Source organism: Uloborus diversus, chromosome 6, assembly GCF_026930045.1.
Source record: "Uloborus diversus isolate 005 chromosome 6, Udiv.v.3.1, whole genome shotgun sequence".
In the NCBI taxonomy this organism is placed as follows: domain Eukaryota; kingdom Metazoa; phylum Arthropoda; class Arachnida; order Araneae; family Uloboridae; genus Uloborus; species Uloborus diversus.
Window position 1 is genome coordinate 131,871,979 of NC_072736.1, and position 23,339 is coordinate 131,895,317.

The 23,339-nt window shown below is 33.7% G+C and overlaps 1 protein-coding gene across 1 annotated transcript in view; it reads right to left on the minus strand.

Moving 5' to 3' along the window:
• LOC129225157 (papilin-like) overlaps window positions 1–23,339 on the minus strand; it is a 54,306-nt gene that overhangs the window by 15,819 nt on the left and 15,148 nt on the right. Inside the window, exons 11-25 of the mRNA XM_054859718.1 lie at window positions 22,545–22,724; window positions 20,619–20,760; window positions 19,167–19,344; window positions 14,971–15,909; window positions 14,346–14,638; window positions 13,914–14,276; window positions 12,946–13,125; window positions 10,854–11,030; window positions 8,941–9,117; window positions 5,556–5,759; window positions 4,833–5,000; window positions 3,333–3,527; window positions 1,324–1,512; window positions 1,028–1,078; window positions 3–173 (exon numbers count right to left, since the gene is read on the minus strand). Coding sequence (XP_054715693.1) covers window positions 3–173; window positions 1,028–1,078; window positions 1,324–1,512; window positions 3,333–3,527; window positions 4,833–5,000; window positions 5,556–5,759; window positions 8,941–9,117; window positions 10,854–11,030; window positions 12,946–13,125; window positions 13,914–14,276; window positions 14,346–14,638; window positions 14,971–15,909; window positions 19,167–19,344; window positions 20,619–20,760; window positions 22,545–22,724 — 3,607 coding nt within the window. The remainder of the gene's footprint in view (window positions 1–2; window positions 174–1,027; window positions 1,079–1,323; window positions 1,513–3,332; window positions 3,528–4,832; window positions 5,001–5,555; window positions 5,760–8,940; window positions 9,118–10,853; window positions 11,031–12,945; window positions 13,126–13,913; window positions 14,277–14,345; window positions 14,639–14,970; window positions 15,910–19,166; window positions 19,345–20,618; window positions 20,761–22,544; window positions 22,725–23,339) is intronic.

Here is a 23,339-nt window from a genome sequence, read left to right on the forward strand (position 1 = left end):
ACCTTGCACTCCAGAACAAAATCGCATGCAGAGTTCATCATTCTTAAATCTGTTCTTGTTTCCACCGCATCCTTTGTATACAAATGGTAAGCACATGCCCTTGTGTGCATCGTAATACCAGCGGCTCTGGGAGTAGCTGCAATGACCTTCATCTGGAGACAGTCGACAGATGTCTGAAAAAAAAATAAAATTCATTAATAGATCCAGAACTTAGAGATGGATTTGCTTGAAACAAACTTAGTTGAAAAAGCTCTCGACGAAGAACATGTTCAAAAACAAATGTTGAAAATGAGCAATTAAAATTGTTTCAACATTAAAGTCTACAATAGAATTTATTTTATTTCGGGAGACAGAAAATGAAAGGAAATTCAGACTGCTTTATTGTTTAGTAAATTATTATTTAGTTATATTTATTCACTAACATCAAGAGACGCAAAAAAAAAAAAAAGGAATTACACATGCATTTGCATATAATCCGGGCTCTAATTATTATATTTAATGTACCTGTTCCTGTTACACTAGAACTCCAATTATTCGAATCAATTGGGATCAGACCCCATTTGGATAATCAAAAGTTAGGATAATTGGATTTTTTTCCAAAAAAAGGGTCAATTTGATTGATAACTATGTACGCTGAAATGAGAGGAAAAACTTTGTAAGATGATGAATTTTTAATTAATTAAATGAAAGGGCTAGCCACCTAGCGATGAACAGCAGCCAATAATAGAACTGCAATAAGAGACGATGACTCATCCAATAGTGTTCCCACCTACACTAGTTTCACAGAAGGAAGGAAAATAGTGAGAGTGGACAGATTCATAATTTTGAAAATTGCAGTGTCTTACTTTTTTGCAGAATTTCGGATAACTGCAGTTCCACTGTATTTTCATTTGAGCGCGAAAAAAACTTCATGGAAAATCTCATTTCAACTGCTTGTTCTAAGTATACTTATGTTTATAGTAATGAATGCATATAATTATTTGTATTCAATTTTAAAAAATGAATTTCAAAAATTAAGATTATTTACCTTCATTTGTGATGAATGATGCAGCAGCGGTGATTGAATGAGTCTCTTTACCTGGAGAAAAAAAAAAGCACATAAACCAGTTAGAACTTTTTACATAGTTTATTTATATTTGCCATAAGTTTTAATTACATTAATGCTCACAAATGAAAAGGTCTGGGTATTAAGGACTGAAATAATCTAACATATGTCAATAAGTTAGTAAAATCCAATTTACAATCGGTATTCATTACAAAAAGGGTTATATTTGTAGATTAAATAACACAATCTAGAGAAAATCAAAAAATAGTTTCATATACCTCTACGAATGTTGAAGGCATTGTTGGTGTGGCATTTGGCTTCACAGTTTTGTAAACTTGTGAATCGATTGTCATTACCATGGCATCCACCATAGACAAACGTCCTGCAAGAACCTTCATTGCTGTCATAGTACCACATGAGGAAATAACCCAAGCATGGACCTTGATCTTTCTGCTGATTGCAGGCATCTTTAAAAAAAATACAAGCATAAAGCTCAAAATAGAGTTATTATATTTAATAGATAAAAAGGTTTTCGTAAAACATATAATTAATATTTTCGATTCAAAAACAAATTTTCGTTCAAATGGAAATACATTCCATGAATTATTGCATAAGAAAATTTAGTAACAAATTACAAAAATGAATGTTATTAAAAAAAACAATTAAGGACACTTTATTTATCATGTATTTCCCATAGCAGATGATCACATGGGTAGTTTTTTTTTAGTCTACATCAGTGGTTTCCAACCTTTTTGAGCCCATTGCCACCCCCTCTAAATATTGATTCAAACCTATTGCTCCCCCCCCCCCTTTTTTGCCTTGAAAAAAATATTATTTGGCGCTAGTGAAGATCAATATTTTTGAAAATATAAATATCTAATCTTAATTTCAAGTAAAATGTATATAATAAAGCAAACTTATCAATCATTCTAAAACTAAGATAAATAAATAAAAATAATTTTTTTATTTTTTCTTTTCTGAAATGAACTGATAGGTATTGAATAAAAAATATTTAACTAAGACCATTAAATAATTTTTGAAAACAAAAGTACACTCTTTATGAAGGTATTTCTTTCTTTAAATTGGAATCTGAGAAAATTAAAAACACGGACACTTAAAATTAACAAATATATACATTGAAAATCAGAAAATGCATAAACTTGGCAATAAATGATGAAATACTTTCTTGGTTCAACTGAGGTGTGAGGAAGGCTCCTGAACTTTCAATTAGCTTCTTTTTAACCTTGTAAATTCTTGTCTGAAATTGAAACCTTCGGTTTTGTTTACATTTTCAATTTTGATATTCACTGGCTTTCAATTCTTATTTTGTCTCTCAAATACTCATCACTATCCAATCACCCTTCAAAAATGGATCACTCCCTAGAGGAGCCAAATCACTCCTGGTTGGGAACCACTGGTCTACATAGTCAGTACTATCTGTATCTGTATGCATGGGTCTAAACCTACTTAAGCAAAGCTCAGGGCTCTCATATATGCAGAGGCACCATGACACTACAAAAAGCACAATTTAGGAAATTCATCATTAAGGGGACCAGGGTATTTTTGCACACAAGGGCCCATCATGTAGTTATGCTGTCCCTGCACATGGTTCAACATTAATTTCTGAATGATTCCAAATTAAAAGGCTGCACCAAAGCAACAGTTAACAAGTAACAATAAAATGATGAGGTACGAGTGCCACACATTTTCATACATTTAAGAAAATGCCTAAAGATCTCAACTTCAGAATTTTTATAACATTGCAAAGTGAAAACTCAAGATCCCAGGGAAAACTTGAGCAGTAAATTTCATGAGTTCACTTTTAATCTAATGGATGTCCATCAAAGGAACTTTATTTCATTTTGCATTTTTACGGGAATAAGGCATAGAAGATATTATACAGTCAATGTGTCATGAAAACTGACTTTTGCAATGGATCCTTTATTTAACTTGCTTTTACCAAACACAATATAAATTAGACAAACCCGGATTGTATCATATGATTACACAAACTTAACTAGTGTTAATACGAAACAATAGATATGAAAATGTACATCTTAACAAACAATTTTAATCACACACACACATATATATGAAAGGTAAAGGTTTGCTATTATTTACCATATTTCAAGAGATAATCAGCAGTTAAAAAAAAAATTTTAAAAAAATAAAAAACCTTTTTCAATTGCACATCCAACACAAGTGTCTGTGACATGAATTACACATTACTCCAAAATATGTGCTGATAATTTTGAGAGTTTTTTAGAGTGATTAAAAATAACCTCACCTTGTGCCACATGGTTATCAACAGAGGGCCATTTTTTACACTGAATTTCACAGGATTCCTTATCATTGAATCTGTTACCATTTCCTTGACAACCACTGTAAGTAAACTCCCTGCATTCTCCGTGTTCAGTTTCAAAATACCATTGAGTGAAAGAACCACTGCAAGGTCCTCGGATTTTAGGAAGTTTACAAATATCTGTTTAAAGAATCAACAAATATTAATCAATCGAATGTAACCTTGTACCACAATACAATGCATGCATGAATATTCTTTGAAAAACGAAAGAATTCAGACTAAAACAAGTTTTTATACAAGTAATTGGTAACGCTTAAGATCAGCTGTCGCTACTCACCGCAACCAAGAATAGAAAAAAAGAGTGACCAAACATATTACAGCATGGGATCTGGAATGCTTGGGACTGCGACCTTTCGAGATTTTAAACTCCGACTCAAAAAATGACAAAAATTATCGTATTGTTCTGTTTTTGGCAAGTTCTTCTGGGTCTCACTATTGTTCTCACCAAATTTCTTCATCAATCTCAATAAAGTACAGCATACTTCAGTATGCTAAACAAGAAGTTTGAGATAATTTGCAGCGTCGCATAGTCGGTTGATGTTGCTATTTATTATTATACAATGTACTGATTGGTACAATAAATAAATCATATTTATACTAAAAATAGCTTGGTAGTCTTGTTTAACAGGCTTTGTATGGTACACTTATGAGAAAAAAAGGATTTTTGTTAATCAAAAGCTCATGCTAAAAGTTTGCACAATTACTGCAAATTGCTAACTTATGAATAATACACGGCATCACAGAAACTTAAAAATAAGCTGTAAGAGTTGTGTTGTCAACAAGTAATAGCCGAATGTCAATCTTTTTGAACACTTAAAATTGATTTTAAAACCTTTTTTTTTTACTTTCGGAAAAGTTCTGAATTTTGGATCTTCTGGATTTCTAGATTCCAAAATTGGTTTCCCATACTGTAGTATTGTTCGCCGTCCAGTAGCCACTCCACCCAAACTCACCTGTGCTATCGATAGCTTTAAGTTGTCAGAAAACATTGCTCTTAAAAATGAAAATACCCTGTTTGCCCAATTAATGCTTAATTATACTATTAATGTTGATGTGTTACTAATTAGTTATATTAACATTTATTTAAACTTTTTTTTTATGTTTTAGTAGAAATTTTTATAGCTAGTTTCGTATTTAGTTACTTTTTGGTTCACAAAAAATGTGGCGACTAGAAAAAGAAGTGTCAATTTGCTTTTACTTACTCCTGATCTTTATTTATTGGTACTGTACATTGTATAAAAATGTATAAAAATGCATGCCTAACTAAATTTTCAGAGTTAGGCCAAGTTTGATCAAAGGGTCGTCTGCTGCTATTAATTACTACTCTCAAGCAACATAAACTTCTTCCAAAACCACAAATTCAGAAGGTTTTTATAGACTGTAGACTGGCAATTATGAATCAAATAACAGAAAAAGGACATTCACCTTGTGATGCTGCACACCTCTGCTCGCAATCTTTCTTTGTATTAAAACGGTTGCCATTCCCTCGGCAGCCACCATAGTAGAACTGCTTGCAGACACCGTCTTTGTCATAAAACCACTGAATCTTTTTACCATGGCACGGACCAGCATCTGGCTCAAAGGAGCAGTACTCTGAAAAAAAAAGTTCTTGAAATATGATACACAAAATTTTAAAGAAAAAAATTATTATTTGGATCAACTACATATTCCGAGCAAGAAGCCATTTCATTTTTTATTTTTGTAGCACTGATGAAACAATCAACTACAATTTCCATTTGTACAATTACTATTTTAACTCAAAGCTAATTAATGTAATTCCTTGATGTACAAAACTCTAGAACCATAACACTTTCTTAAAACTGAGAGGACTTCTCAGTCCTGCCTTCTTTCTTTCTGATGATTATCGGTACAGTATTACTGAAAATCCAGTGAGACTATTTTCAGTTTGCTTTTCAAATAACGGATGACAGTACAAGTGTGTGAGAGGGTGATTGGTTGTAGCCTAAAATATGAACTTAATGCAAGTTTTTTCAACTTTCAAAAATAAAATAAAAAAGGTTAATGAAAGGTCACGAAGAAAATTTTATCCTCCAAACTGTTGTTTAAAATCCGTGATTAAGTAGTTGGCTTAGAAACAGGAAAAAATTAAAGAGCTTCATATTTTTGACAGTAAAAAAGCTCACCCACCTAAGCTGAAATCTTCAGCAGAATTGGATAAGCTCTTTTCACACTGCTTTTCACAGTCAGCATAGGTTGCAAAGTTGTTGTCATTTCCACCACAGCCACTGTAATAGAATCTCTGACATCGTCTCTCGTTAGGATTGTAATACCATCGCTCACGGAATTGGTAACAATTTCCCATGACTTGGGGAAGATGACAGATGCTTGGTTCTATAATAAAGAAAACTTACATGAATATAAAAGCATTAGGGAGGAGAGCAAGGTAAAAATTAAAGTTACGTGAAATACAATATGCGTGCTTAAAATGTTGTAAAAAGAAGAAAGGGAAATAGAATGCCATGAAGATTTTCATGATTTTAGTGATCAAAAACTGAACACCTCTAACTATCGAATCATTTTTTCAGCAACAAAAGTTTGGTCAAATGCAAAAATCCTAAATGCAAAACAACAAATTTTCTTCCTCATGTCAACTACTTAGTATGAGAATAGTTCTTTAGCTTTTATTTCTTCAATTCAAACTTTATTAATTAATGTAATTTTTTATAAACTAAGTTTTGCATAAAATATATTTTCATGAAGAGGCATATGTTATAATTTTGAGGTAAGCCCTCTACATTCCCATACGAATATCTGTTGTAAGTAAACAGAGTACAAGAAGTAGCCCCCCCCCCCCAGAAGAAAAACTTTTTAATCTCAGTTCAGGAGATGCAGTTTTTAATAAGTCATAGAATAACTAATTTTACTCGTAAATCATTCTCATTTACACTTCAGAGTTCAGAGAAACTCCCAGTTCCTTAAAAGAAAGAACAACTCTTTAACAGCTTAATTGAAGCAGTCACACAGTAGTGCAGTTGAGGGGAGGCTGAGGGGAATGGCATCCATTTACTTTTTAATTTTTACACTAGCATCCCGCCCCTCCCCCCTCCCCATTTTTTTTTACACTTCAAAACAAAGAAACTTCATGCAATATATCAGACAGCCTAGCTATCACTTCCAGAGACTGCAGTTTTGTTCTTATTAGAACTCATCAGTCTGGAATAGTGAATAATAGTAGGCAGATGTCATCTCATTTAAGCTGAGAGGGCCAACAAATTGGTAGAAAAAATTAATTTATCTCACCAGCGAGTGGAGATGGCCTACACCACCAAGGGAAGGTCACAGGAGGTCATGAACTCTTGTGACCTTCCATTGGGGCATCCCTAAAAGTTTTCATATTCAGATTATTTTAGAAATCAATTGAATACCTGCAATCATGAGCTTCATGAACCTGTTGATTGTTGGCCCTACCCTGAAATCTATTCTGCATCTGTATTGCCCTTCATCTTCTTTTCGAACTTTGTGGATAGTAAGAGCAGTCATGTGATCGCCATCTTGAACTGCGAATCTTGGATCAGTGCCACGACCTGACACTGGACCCTTGTTTCCTCTTCTGTCAACCCCATGTATGGGATAGGCTGAGTCACCTTTGTACCACAAGAAAAGCATAATTTCATCATCTGGATTTGTTGGTACTCCTTTGCACACCATCGTGATATGAGAACCAATAGTAGCATTGTATACAGTGGTAAGGTCTAGAAGAGAAAAAAAAGTCACTCCATCTGCAATAATTGCTAAGATAAGGTAAAAAAATTTAGCATATCATTTAGTCAAAGAAAGAATTTAAGTCTTTTCTCCTTTTTTTTTTTTTTTTCAATGCACCTTAGGAAGAAAACTTCATTGCTCCTTTGCATTCTTCAAGAAAAGAAACTTCTACAATAATGCAGAAAGTTTTTTTTTATGCAGAACAGGGTTTGAAAATATCACAATATTTTCAAAAATATAGGATATTTTGATATATATATATATATATATATATATATATATATATATATATATATATATCGGAAAATTTTATACAGCTCCAATCTTTTCAACCAGTGCAAACTTAAGTCTTGAAATAGTACCTGCATTATCAAATCACTATTATTTATTTTTTTGTATCATTATAAAAAAATGTAAACTCAAAAGTAATGTAGTTTTCATTATTTATAGATCATAATTTCATTATTTAGATACCAGCCCACTCATGTGGAACGTTTGTGCTCGAAATATATAGCACTGCCTTAAAAGTAGCACATAAAAATGTGTAAAAATCAGGTCCAGATCTAAATTTTGGGCCCCTCCCCAGAGGCCAGCACTGCATATTTGCAACGTTAATAAGTCTAGTGCCAGTTTTTTTCTTTTTTTTCAATTTCTCGGGCTGTTGGGGCCTTTTAAGGACATGCCCCCCATCTTCCCACACTACAGGGTCTGCGTGTACACAGATCTGGGACTGGTAAAAATTTAACATAATGTTTGATTTAAAAAAGCTAAAATGTTCCTGTTACATTAATTTTTATGCCTTCAAGTATCTATACAAAATAATAGCTTTAACAAGCTGATGTGTGCATCACATGACTTCCTTTTACTCCAATTTAAAGATAATAGTGCCTCGGAGTGCGCAAAGAAACACTTTAAATATTTTCACCCCAAGTTTGTTGTGAACCGAAGCAAAGAAAATGTTTTATACAGATAACTTTTTGCAATATTGCCAGTTTTAATCTGATTCGATGGTTAACTCTCTAAATATGGCCAAATTAAAACCAAATTTAAAAAAAAAAAAAAACACGCCAAATTCATCGCCAAGTTGGCGACAAAACTTGACGACCAAAAGCTTGGCGATATATTGCCAAGTGTTTGCCAAATTATAGCACCGCTTGAGTTTACATTGAAATTAACAATGATTTTATTCCAAAAAGGTGTAAAAAACCCCCTTCGGAACATCCGAATGCAAGCAAAAGAGAAGGTGCACAACTAGACCCCACTTGGAGTCTATGTACAAAATTTCAGCTTTCTAGGACATACTGTTCTTGAGTTATGTGAGATACAACACACATACACATATATATACACGTACATACAGACATCACAAGAAAAATCATCATAATTAACTCGGGAATCGTCAAAATGGATTCTTCAGGTGTCTATACGTTCTTAGGCATGTATCCACGTGTGGTCGGGTTGAAGAAAAAAATCAATATTCATTTGGGGGAGAACAAAATGGAAATTAAGGCCGATTTTTGAGTGAATTTTTTTTTTGCGAATACACTACTTCCTTTTTTGTAAAAGGAAGTAAAAATGTGATAAATCCAGAGCACCAAATAGTGACTTTTGATCCCTGAATTGTTTGGTTGAGAGCTGAATGTTCTGTCAACTGAGCTGTGCGGCTCTTGCTTTCAATAATGCAAGCAGAAGCAAAGCTGACTTTAAAACTAGTTCAACTTGACCTTATTTAACTTATAGAAACAAACTTCAGAACTATTAAAAATATATTTGTAGCTCCTTAAAATACCCATTTCCTGTAAAAAATTACCTTTAGGCTTAGAAATGATACAACGCTGTTTGCATTCTTTTTCAGTTTCAAAATTATTATGGTTTCCTTGGCAACCGCCGAAAATGAATGGCTTGCAGATGTCCTCTGAGCGATCAAAGAACCAGCGTTGAGTAACCTTCTTGCAAGGGCCAACATCCATCGGTTGATCACATGCATCTAGCAAAATAAGAAATTATATGAACATTCATAGACAATGCATTAATTAGATGGAAATGTATGGAAACAATACCTATAAAAAGTTGATACTGTGTTGCAAAAATCTTTATAATACAGTGAAATCTGATTACGACGAATAACAAAATATCAGTTTCAATGAAACAAATTTCCAGTACTAATTAAATTACCATTACATTGTTTGAATTCCATTCGAAATTCCCGTTACAATGAATAGAATTTGGGATTCCTTGACCTTCGTTATCAAGGGTGTGTGTATTTTTATAACAAAGATTTAGTGGTCTACTTAGTACTTAATAATTTAGTCTTGTGCTGAGTAATATTTTTTTTTTTCAAAACAATTCCTTGTATCACTGAGAAGCTATATTGTTCTTCTCTTGAAATGTATCCTGTTACAGCTCCTTCCTTTTCATATTTTACAGAATATTGGTTGGAAATGTCTCCATGTACAGACACCAGTCCACAATTGTTGCTATTTAAACCTCTAAATTTTTCACACCAATTTTAAATTAGGAGACTATTAAGCCAATCTGGCTTAGTAACAAAGGTGTGAAGAATCCGTTACAGGACACCTTTCTAATAAACCTTAGTGGAAATAACATAAGCAAACAAAGACCTTCACTTCTCCCGAAACATGTAGGAAATTATTGCAAGATTTCTTTTTTTTTTTTTAGCTCTTAACAGAACATATATTGATGAGAAAAAAAAAGAAAAAACCAAGTTTAAAGTGCAAAATAGCAACAAAAATTGCAGACACATATTTTGATGTTACAAGGAGCCTTTTTTAAAGTGCAAGAAGATGTGAGCTTGTGAATATAGTGCATGACTTTAATTCCATATCATAAGCTCACATCTTTTTGCATTGAAAAGATAAGCTTATTGTAATCCGAAAACACAAGTCTACAATATTTATTGCTATTTTGCATTTTTTTTCTTTTTTTTTTGATAATTTATTGCTGGTTCTAGAATTTGTGTGTAAGTACTTGCAATGACATATAATTTTGTAAAATTTAAACAATCAAGTTCAAGTAAAGCTCTGAAAAAATCACATTGTGATGCAAGGTTAGTGATGCATCACGATGTAGAAATTCTTATATCACCCAGCACTAGGTAATACTTCTATTGAACTTAAGCAATGCCAGACGTGTTATTGCATTCATTTCAGTCTGGAAGCGGCAAGTTGCACTTTCTAAGTTCCTCCCCAAATTTACAGAACACAGAAAAACACTTTGAAATATATTTTACAACAAAATTTTGAAGTCAAGGTTTTCTACTAATCATCTTATAAATGTAATAAGCAACAAAAATTTGTTATAACAAAAAACATTAAAAATTAAAATTCTCCCTGCAGCTCAATCTAAACCATTATTGTTTTTATAATTTTTAATAAAATTTATTCAGCACATTTGCTTTGACTGACAACTGAATGATTTAGATTTCAAAAATTTTAACATTTTGAACACAAGTTCATATATGTTTTATTGCAGATTACACTTAAATATTTTGTTTTAACTTCAAGAAAAGTGATGAATGCAAGAAAAATTAGAGGAAATATTTGAAGGAGGGATTACATGCTTAACCAACGCATAAACTCACGAAATTAACGTAATACATAAACTCAGCCAAAAGAGAGAAAAAAGAGTAAATTTAACACTATAAATCATGAGATGAACTCTAGTAAAATATTTTATTTTTCAAAAAATAATAGACATGCTTACCAACAGCCACTTGTCTAACACAGGTATTCTCACAAGTTTCTCGACTCGTAAATCGATTATTATTCCCAAGACAACCGCTGTAGTTAAAGCTTTTACAAGAATCGGTTTGAGGTTCGTAGTACCATGAAGGATAAGCTCCTTTGCAGGGGCCAAAGACTCTCGGCAACATACAAGCCTCTGGAATGCAAAATGAAAGCTCAACCAACAAAATTGGAAAAACAAATGGATGCCTGAACTCATTGTTGCATGTTAGAAATGTTTCTCGAGTTAAATTTTTTAAAGATTTTAAAGAAATAAAAAACAACATCTGAAAGCAATAGAATTGTCTGACTTTAACTCAATTTTGCACATATATTGACTTATAATATATCGCGATGAACATTTGAAAAAGTCTTAGTGTTAAACAACCTCACATTGAATAGTGGTTAGTTAGAAACTTATTTAAATCCTGACAACAAGGTGCACAGAAATTTCACTTCAAAATAATTTTATGTATCAAGTAAAATTGAAGCTAAATAAAAAACGATCTTTAATCATTTTATACTTTAAATGTTTTAATTAAAAAGAGAGCAACTGATTAGCTAATAAACCATCTGTAATGCGTCTAGGTCAATGACAAATATTTTTTAATAGAGACTTGAAAAGGTTATTTCTTAAATTATGTTTAAGCTATGGTGGAACACCAACAGGTATAAGATACAGCCTGTTTAGTAATAATAATAGCAATTATGAGTTCAATTATGTGAAGGAAAACTTTTCTTTACCTCATTCCATTTTCCTTCACTTTCAAAGTTTTTAACTATAGAGCATAAATAATAGAACATTAAAATACAACTAATACCCTGTCTAGCGATGCTCTTTTTAATGACTTTCTCTATTAAAGGACGATTTTTCATGGTTCCAGATCTTTTACTGCAGATTTAAAAAAATTCTGTTTAAGGATGCATTTTAATTGAGTATGATTTTTTGTGAATCGTTGAGTGTCCTTAAATAGAAAATCAAAAGTATAATTTTTCTTTGGGAAATCCAACTGAATCATCTTTTTAAAAACACAATATTTGATGTCATGCTGCACCAAACATAAAACAAATATTCTTAGTCATAAACAGTGGTTAGAAATTTTGCAAAATGGTGTGGAAAATCTTGGTTCAATGTCGAGGTGGATCTGTGGTTTCTGGTTTTGGAAGGGGTCATTGTCAGAAGGGGGTGGGGGGGGGGGGGAGTGAAAGTGCAGGTTTCAAATACAAATAGAGGGTTCTAGGGAAAACATTTCAAAATATAAGTCCTTAAAATGCAGTTTTATATAATATTTGATGACTTAAGGGGGGTCACAACTGCCCTGGATCTACACTTGCTATAAACCAAAATGGCAAGTTTGCTAAAGTTAAAAAAAATTACAAGAATGTTTTCTTGATGCATTTCCCAAAAATCTTGATGCCGCAGCAAAACTGCACCAATCTATGTACTACAACTTTATATCACATTTCTACAAAAGTCATACTTCTAGCTATTGTTTAAACTTTGATTCTAACAGTTTATTCCTAAGACAGAGTTGTACACTTGATTTCTTTTAAAAACTGGGGGGAAATCTTAAATTTGGTGTTCTGCAATAATGCTTCAAAATTTGTCCAAAATAATTTTCCAAAAGATATACGATTGAACACAGCAAATACGTGAATTTCAGAAAAATTACTCACAAAAAAATTATTAAAATTAAGTGAAGTTAATGGGTTGGAGTTAATAATATTCAGGGGACTTGTTCCATTTCAATAAAAATATCTGAATAAAAATAATTCAATTATCAAGCTTTTAATATTTTTTAATAAATAGAGATACCAGTTTTATTATGATACACTGAATATTTTCACTTTAATTTTAAAAAATTAATTCCAATAAAAACCCTACAAACAAAATTTTTTATTTCAACTATACCAAGTTTTGTCCTCACAATGTCCTCCACATTTTTTTAGTTAAAATAAATCAATAGAGAAAGCTCCAAACAATATGGTATTTTACCTTATTTTGAAACTTAAGTTTAAAAGGTGATATATTTTCTCCATAATTATTTATGAGATTTCAAAAATTTACTTACCTGGTCCTTCAGGATTCACGCAAACATTTTCACACTCCTCTTGGGAATTGAACTGATTACCATTACCATCACATCCTCCATACCAAAAGCGACTACAACCACCATAAGTAACATCAAAGTACCATTTGACACTGAAATTATGACAAGGCCCTCTTTCCTTCGGTAGACTGCAAACATCAGCTGCCAAATTAAAAATGACCTTTAGATTAGTGATGTGCCGGATTGTTAGAAAAGTTGATCCGTGAATACGAATCATTAATGTCAAAATCGCAGATACGGATATGGTCCTCAAAATTTTTTTTTAAACCCCAATAAACTACCCAAGTGTAAAATTTGCTACGGAAGGTATTCCCATCAGAGTAATAGCACTGTTTCTTCAATAATTGTCATCTACGGCGAAAATATAATCAAGACTATGATTTACTCTCTGTTAAAAATAAGGGAGAGTTGGAAGGAATGGGTCAGTGCTGCATTAATGCTTGGATAGAATGTGAAAAATTATTTCTACTTGCTCATTAGAGCAAGCTGGAAATAACAAGGCTAAGCTAAGAATACTTTCGATCAAGTCACCATTTGAACGAAAACAGAACTATCAAAATTGGTTCATCTGTTTAGGAGCTATGATGCCACAAATAGACACACAGGTACACATTTTTGAAACTTATCACCCCTTCCTTTTTGTAATAGGGGTACAAATTGGCTTTGGAAATGATACCTTTTAGTTTAAATAGGGAATAAAACCTAATTTAAATGGAATATAAGAGTCTTTTATTCAAATATTTAAGGATTTTTAGAATAGAAAAGAGCTATCAAAAAAGTAACAGATAAGGATACAGATCCTTATTTCCCCTCGGATATCTGGATCATCACTACTTTAGATATGATTGTAAGTGTAGTAAATGCGATAGGAATTCGGGAAAACTTTTACTCATCAATTCAATGCCATAAAAATGTAAATATGTACTTACATGTTACTAAATTAGTTTGTACTTTTTTTCCTTCTTTACATCCACCTAAATTCTGGTCTCTGGCTGGAGTTACTCCATCAGGGCAGCAACCATATGGGAAAGTGATGCAATGGCAACCTTTGTATTTTGGACCCAGAGCTGGGCTTTCCCCATCGGGACAGCAACCAAATGTTGTGGTTTTGCATGGACATCCGTGAAAATTAGGGCCTAATGCTGGCGTTCTTTTATCTGGGCAGCATCCATGTGACATAATAGTACATGGGCAACCTTCAAACCGTGGTCCAACAGCTGCTGTCCTGTTGTCAGGACAGCATCCATGGATGAGTGAATGACAAGGACATCCTTCATTGTATGGTCCAGAAGCTGCTGTGACATGATCTGGACAGCAACCATGCGTAGTTGCTTCACAAGGGCAATCTTCTGGTCTGGGGCCTTTAGAAGCCGTTTTTCCATCAGGACAACAGCCGTGGGGGAATGTTTTGCAGGGACATCCAGCATGATTGGGACCACGAGAAGCAGTGATCTCATCAGGACAACATCCATACTGTAATCGATCACAGTCGCAACCTTTATTGTTAGGTCCCATAGCAGGTGTCAGATCGTCAGGACAGCAGCCGTAGAGCATGGATGAACATTCACAACCTTCAAAATTAGGTCCTTTGGCATATGAAAAGTTATCTTGACAACAACCATGGGAAGAATGTTCGCATGAACATCCTTCAAACCTGATGGAGTAAATGAGAAAAGAGATGAGAAGTTGATTATTTTGAAATTTGGCTGACAAAAAAAAGTTTAACATTTTTCATTTCAGATTTACATAAATATTTGAAAACAATGCATTACTCTTTAAAATTGGAGATTTTTTCTTCATAATATTTAACTCAATTTTCTATAAAATAAATTAATTCTTCATTTTGTTAAAAAATACTGCATATTATTGTGCAAAACAAAACAATGAAATTATTCAATCAGATGAATAAACCTTTTTTTAAATTTTACAACAATTATTAAATTTGAAATGAACTATTGAATTGAACTGTTTGACAACTAAACTAACCTAGGCCCTTTTGCTACAGTGATGCCATCAGGGCAACAGCCATGCGGATAAGTATGACAACTACATCCTAGATTATATGGTCCTGTAGAGATAGTAATATTATCAGGACAACATCCAAATTCTGATTTGAAGCAGCAACCATATTTATTAGGACCCAAAGCAGAGGTTTTTCCATCCGGACAACAGCCGAAGACTGTGTTAGCGCAATGATGGATGGAACTTTCTTCTGAATCCTTGCAACCTTCAAAATAAGGACCAGTTGCTGCTGTCTTTTCATCTTTGCAACAACCATAAGTAGTATGACTGCATGGTGTATGATGTACGTGCTGTTTAATATCATCATCATCATCATGCTTCGGCACTTCGCAGCCTGCAAAGCCTGGTCCTTTAGCTGGAGATACATCATCAGGACAACAACCATACAGTGTCCCTTCACATGAGCTACTTATAATGTCTCCACTACCTTCCTCACATCCCAAATAATTTGGACCTTGTGCTGGAGAAATTCCATCTTCACAACAACCATGCTTTGAATGGGCACAGTCGTCATCATCACTTTTACCAATTCGACAACCACGCATATCTGGCCCAGTAGCGGAAGTAAGTCCATCAGGACAGCAACCGAACTCTGAGAACAAACAATCTTCTCCCGAAGAAACATCCAAGTCGCAACCTTCATAATCTGATCCAGATGCAACACTAAAACCATCTGGGCAACAGCCAAATTGGGACTTTTCACATTTCTCAGAAAGTTCTTTTTCACAGCCCTCGTTGTTCTTCCCCAAGGCAGGAGTGAATCCATCAGCGCAGCAGCCCCAAAGAGAATTCTCGCAGTCCTCAAAACATCCTAGCATATCAGCAGACTTAGCAACTGTTGCGCCATCAGGACAACAACCATATTTGGTTTCATTACAGTTGATCATTTTTGGACAACCTTTCCTGAAACAAAATGAAAGAAGTTAGTGAACAAGTATATGCAGTAAATTATAAAGAGAAATATACATTACATAGAGAATTTAATTCTCAAAAAGCAAGTTGACATGAGGCTAAAGTTTCAGTTTTTTATTTTCAAAAATATTATAATACAGCAAGCTATAGTACAGCTTGAGGACTTTGTATTTTCCAGGGATGACGTTTTACTTCATTTGAAAAAATTAAAGAGACTAAGGCTCCGGGGCCAGATAATATTTATCCGAAAATTTTAGTTGAATGTGCAGAGGAATTAGCAGATGTAATCGCAAACATTTTCGATGCTTCTTATAATTCAGGGACAGTGCCAGAGGACTGGAAGCTGGCTAACATTACACCGCTCTTCAAGAAAGGGTCTAAAGGGAGTGCGGGAAATTATAGACCTGTGAGTCTAACTTCGGTGGTTTGCAAAATTTTTGAAACATTGATGAAAATTAAGATAGTAAATTTTCTAGAGACTAATAATCTATTGACTAGTTTTCAGTACGGTTTTAGGAAAGGTAAATCTTGTGCAACTAATTTATTACCTTTCTATGACAAAGTTACCATGGCTTTGGACAATAAGAAGCCTGTAGATGTTGTTTACATTGATTTTCAAAAAGCTTTCGATAAGGTACCGCATGTTGCTCTACTTAGCAAATTAGCTGATATAGGAATAGGAGGGAAAACTTTCATTTGGGTAAAAAATTGGCTGACCGGAAGGAAACAAAGAGTAGTTGTAAGGGGAAATTATTCTAATTGGAGTGAGGTCTTAAGCGAGGTTCCTCAAGGATCAGTGTTAGGGCCTGTTTTGTTCATTGTCTTTATGAACGATATTCACAAACATATTTCTGGGAACATGAACTGTTTTGCTGATGATGTCAAAGTTATGGGGACTGTAGAAAATGAAGAACAAGCAAATCAGCTGCAAGAGGATCTAGATCATATTACGGAGTGGGCTGATAAATGGGGTATGGCTGTTAATGTTGGGAAATGTCAAGTGCTACATTTAGGGCATGGAAATAAGTGTACAAGTTATTATTTGCAAGGTTCAGTCATTAGTCAGGCAGACAAAGTTACTGATCTGGGGGTCTAATAAGTCAGGATTTAAAGTTTAGCCAACAGTGCAGCATTGCTAGCAACAAAGCCAATAAGATGCTTGGGTTTATCAATAGATCTATTTCAAATAAATCTAAAGAAGTTCTTCTGCCCTTATATAGAAGTTTGATAAGACCCCATTTGGAGTATGCTGTTCAGTTTTGGTCTCCTTATCTTAAGAAAGACATTAATGTATTGGAAAGGGTTCAAAGGCGGGTTACAAGGCTAATAAGTGGACTTTCCCACTTAGATTATGATTCCAGGCTTAGAAGGCTAAAAATGTACAGTCTTGAGCAAAGAAGAGACCGAGGGGACATGATTCAGCTGTTTAAATTTATTAAAACGAAAGATGTTACGGGGCTAAAGTTTAGCACTGAAAACAGGACAAGGGGTCATTGTTTTAAGCTATTTAAATCTCAGGCTAACATGGATATTAGGAAAAATCATTATTTTAGCAGGGTAGTGGAACCTTGGAACAGCTTACCGGAAGAGGTGGTAATGAGCAAAGGAGTAGACAGTTTTAAGAGGGCCATTGATCTTCACTGGGGATTGTAAATTGACTAGGACCAGTCTAGCTGGGCCCAGAGCCTGTTGCTGGTCGTCACTTTTGTATTTGTATTTGTATTTGTAAACTACAACAAGAAATTTATTTCCCAAATAGAAATGAAACTGCCCTTTTATTCAAAACTGAATTTCCCCATTCTCATTTAGAGACGTTAAACACCATAATAACTTTTTTTTAAACTAAAAAATTTACAATACTATCATGAATGACTTTTAATGAATATTTTAGTTTCTGAGAATCATCACAATATTCATTAACATAATTTTATCACAAATCAACATTCTTATAGCATTATAGTTGATATTTTCAGCAATGAAACCTGGTAGAAGTTAAATGAATTCAGAGAACATTTCTTCACATTTTTATCAAAAAATGATAGAAGAACTTAACAGATGATGGACATGAAAATGTTAAATGGCACTTAGTTAAAAAAAAAAAAAACACTGATCTTTATGCAAAAATGCTGTTTCTTTTCACAAATCCTTTATTTTTAGCACATGAAATCTAAGTCCAAATTGAAAAATGGAATAAGAAACTACCTCAGAGTCTAGAATGACTTAGTAATATAAAAACTCAAAAGTTCTTCATATCAGCACTACCATGTAGCACATGAAAAAGAAAAGGAAAAATAACACTACTTGCGTGAAGTGAATAGTAAAACAAGTCGGAAACTTTATTGGGGATTTTCTCTAATTCCTTTATTTGCTACATAACATCTATTTATTTATTTCAAATGGCAGAGAACTTAACAATTCGACAAAAGACAAACATGACTAAAACGAAGAACAGGGGGAAAAAGCTATTGTCTCATTCAACTTCTTGCCTCCCAGTGTCATTCAACCAAGGAACTCCCACACAGTGCTCTGCAATGAGAAATGTGGTTATCCATCCATGAAGGTGAGGTCCCCGCAAAGGGAACAGTTTGGATTCGCCTAGATACCAACTTTAAAGAGATGTCTGGCCAGACAGTCATGTTGTACAGTAAGACTAAATATAGCTACTGTTTCACAGTGTGGCCATTTGGGTATGATGGATTTGTCCGGAACATTCCAATTTTTAGAGGTGGTTTGAGACCTCAGTTCCTCCTGATGTTGAGAGAAAAACAAATTTCTAATGAGCCTTTTCACAGCACAAAACGGGACCCTGCTGCGTGGTATTTGTTACATAAACTGCTATAATATACATATAACTATGTTATATATACGTAACATAGTTATCCACCAAATTCTTCATTGAATCCAAAAACAATTAGAACATTTTGTTTAAAACAGCAGTTTTGTAATAAAGAGGTACCTAATATTTAAAGTTTTTACAACAAACAAACATAATAATTATTTCCTACTCTTGCAACCAACATTGTAACTCAAACTTATGTTAATAAAGGTTTCTTATTCATTGCTTTGCTTTCAATGCTCAAGAATCTCTTTGCCTCTGAGAGGACAATATTAATCGCACTTGTAACTTGTCCACTACTACAAGAAAAAAGAAGGTCTCAAGACAATTGTACTAGTGTGCCATAATGTAGAAGTTTAGTTGTTTCATATAGTACATGAGATTATTGTATTCATGCATTTACAAGACGTACCCAAAGGGGCCTGAGGCAGGTGTGGCTCCATCGATGCAGCATCCAAACTCTGTCTCTCTGCAATCTTGCTCTGATCCATCAAACGGACAACCTATGTAATCTGGACCAGCGGGAGTGATTCCGTCTGAGCAGCAACCATGCTTTGACTTATGACAGCCACCCACGATCATAACTTCATCTAAAGTAACATACATAACATTACTAAATGCATTTTGAAACATAAGTTTAATAACGTATTTTCTGAAATTAAGATGCACTGTCAGAAACATAAGTTGGATTGCTTTAAATGCACAGAGCAATAACACTGGAAAGCTTCTTTCGTGCAACAGCAACAAAAACTTATCATTTTCATTTGTAATTATGCTATATCTGGCAGCCCAAGTTTTAAAGGTGGAGATTACTCAGACTTGCATTTCTGTTAGAACATATTTCGCAAAATCTACTGAGAACACTGCTGGCTATTTAGAGGTTGTTAAATATCTACATAGATATAAATGGTTGTATGCGTGAGGGGGGGGGGGAGTATGTTCCTTACGCAAATTCATAGTTTATATTAGATCCTTTGCCAAGTCTTGTATCTCAGAACCAGACTAACTTAAGTCCAAAAATTGCGATTTTCTGCTTATTAGTCGATTGTATGTAGAATCCTATTCCACATCGAGCCATGTGAACGAAATTCCAAAAAAAAAATTCTTTGTAATTATTTACCAGCGTTAAAAGAGCGCTTGTCCCATCCTTTGCTTGCTCCAGCCAAATGCTTTTCCTCTCTCCCGTAAAGTAGCGATTATGTGACTTATGCTGTTCTGGCTGCGGGGAACAAAAATATGCAACAGAGGTCCTTTTTGATAATCAGGAATTCACATAGAAAGGTCATACATAGAAAAGGCCCTGAAACGGGATGTTTATGCCTATTACTAATGATGACTGAATTTTTGAGATGTCAAAAAAAATTCAAAAATCTCCAAATTTAAATTTCGAGTCCCAAAATTACTCTTCTCTACACATTGTTGTGGCTTGTGCTAGATTTGCAGGCAATTTGGGGTGCACTGCTTCACTTTTCCAACTGTACCGTAATTTGGTGTGAAGCCCGACTTCCACAGTACACACATGCCATAAGGACCCGTTTATAGAGTAGGCAACCATTCACAGCACAACAACACATTCACATAAAGGAAGGACAAGGACAGGAGAGAGAAAGTACATCCATGCCCGCGTCGGGATTCCAACCCAGGACCTCCCTATGGCAGTCGGTATATTTGTATTTCATTTTAGGCCTGATTGTTAAACACTTGACAAAACTTTTACTTTTAAGGTAAACCGTGCAACACAGTTAGTTCTAGATCAAAAACAGAAAAAGAGAAATATCTGCAAAATGCTTTAATCAGCCCAGTTTAAGCAAGGAGTTTAGGCCCCTTTCACTTGAATACATTGTTGCAAATTTTCATTCATTACCTTCATCACAGGGGTGCATGTTGCAAGTTTCTACTTCAAATGGCTGTGACTGAGAATTGCACTGATCATGCTCCAGCACAGTGTCTTTGAGAAGGCATAACACTTTCCTTGTTTGCTGACCACCACCGCATGGGACTGAACACTAAAAAAAAACAATCATTAAGAACATATTTAAGGAGAATATGATGGAAGCATTCAATGCTAACAAATCTTAAGTTATAATAAATTGCATGAATCTTCATATATATATACAGTAAACTTCCGGTTATCCACGAGCGGATTATCCACAGAGCGGTTAATCCGAGAGCGAATCAACATTTAAGAACATGTATTTTCGCAGTAAAAAGAAATTCCAATGGCTGTTTTTTGTCGAAAAATTGCAAATTTAAACTCTGATGTTTTTGTTTTATTTATTTATTTATTGTGCTTTCTTCATAGTACATACACTTGTTCTTTCTTGATGTTAAGCTCTGTTGTGCAAAAATACAAAACATTTTTGCCATATTGTATAGATTTTCACTGTTTGAAGAAAGTATTTTTATCAGTATAACTAAGTTGTTGAGGAATGGCAATTTTTTCCTTATTTGTCCCTCGTTTTAGCCGTTTATTTGCGATTTTTATTATTCGCGGCACTTGTGCCACTCGATACTGGCGATAATCGAGAGTTTACTGTAACAGTGAATTTACTGATCAAGTAATGCTTCAGATGTCACCAACAATGAAACTCACATGATAATTTGATAATATTTTTTGGTAATGTTTGACATGCCGGGAAATGTTTTATTTTGACAAGGCTGAACTGAATCCGGTAACTGTTTTTCTGGTAAGACAGTAAGATTTCAGGGGAATGAAGAAATGAAAAAGTGGTCAACAACGATCGCTATCTACTGGAGTTTAGGGTTAATCTACTAGAGTTAGGGTTAAAATTTCAACTATCAAAATATCACCAATCTATAATCAAATCTTTCGTTTAAATGTAGAAGCAATTTTTTACCCATCATACCTTGACGGACATTTCTCTAATTTAAGAATAAATGCAATAAATATAAGACATATAATGATATATTATTTAACATTATGCAAAATTTAACCTCTATTTTGGAATGTAAATTTTATTCTCTCTCACAAAGAAACAAAATTGTCTGAATGTCGTTAAAAAATGTCACATGAGAAACACTAAATATTTTTCAAATCATTACACCTTATGCATGGTTGTGGAATGAATATGAATTCTAGAAAAAATATACAAATGAATACTTCCATGCATAGAGCAATGCTCTTTTTTATTTTTGTTATTTTCTTTAATTTACAAGACTTGAGGATGCACATTTTATTTTATGGCTAGCTGCATGCCCGGCATTGCACGGGCTACCTATAAAATGAAAGAGATGTCCAGTTGATGTTTTTGAAGTACTCTGACATCATTTTATTTTATGATTACTTCGTAATTTTTACCATAAATGTTTTTTTTTTCTAAATTAGTTTTTCACGTTTACGGATCACATTTATACTATACTCAGCTCCCCCTTCTCTCTTCTTTTCTTGTCAGCTCTAAATTAACCTAAATGAGTAAGCAAAACAGCCATACAAATAGATGTTAAAAAATGCTGAACATTCTAATCAAAAAGGGCAATTTTCAGCGGCGAACAGTGGATTCTGGCATTATGCGAAGGCCTCATGCCATTCCTCATCAAAGGAATTTTATCAACCCCTTATTAAGTTAGTCAGCTGAAAACAAGTTTACCCAATTGTTATACTTGGGATAAAAACATGTTCGAAACAAGAAAATGTCGAGACAAATTTCTCTTTTGAAAACTTAGTAGTTTTGATTGGAATCATGCATAACAATTTTAAATTTACTTATTTACATTTTGCTAAAATGAAAATAATGGCAGAAAAGTTTTATTTTAAAAACTATTGTCTTACTCGAGTCCAGGGACCAGTAAACCACATTCCGTTGCATTTCTTTCCATAGCAGTCTTCCATAGAAGCCATCTTCTGTTCAGTAGAACATTCTTCATCTGAAACTTTGTGTACTTCACCATCTTTCCATTTTCCACAGAACACAGTTCTTGTTTTCATTCCTTTCCCACACTTACTTGAGCACTAAAAATATAATTTTCTTAGTATATTTTTAAATATAAACCGAGTCTTTATATTGTGGTGGTAGTTCAACCAGAGCGAGTGTTGCAATTCAGTCACATTGCCTAGGAGGTGGCAAAGGATGGATTTTAATCTTTTCTCCGAAGTGTGGACAAATAGTGAACTTCTTTGTGAATTTTAGTTTTTTTAATAATTTTATTTTAGAGTGAACATCAGTTGTTTTGTTTATGTTTCAAGTAATTTTATTTTACATGTATTTTTTCATTTGGTCTTTCATTATTTTTGCAATCATCTTTAAAAAGGTCATGTGAAATTAATTACAGTGAAGCATTGTTATCCACTGAGTGCGCTTCGTCAATCCCTTCAAAAGTCAAGCGCTTTTGAAGGGATTGTAGGAATGCATAAGGGATTGTAGGATGCATAATAGTTATACATTAATACATAATGGACTCTGTCAGGAGTGATTAAAAAAGTGTATAAGTGACAAAAGTGCATAAAAAGGAAACGGTGCTTCACTTTATCTTTTAAAACACTATTAGGTATGCTCTTTTAATAATGTATTTCATTCTGAACAGATTATAATTCTTTTATGCCAACAGCAAATAATTTCTTGCATAA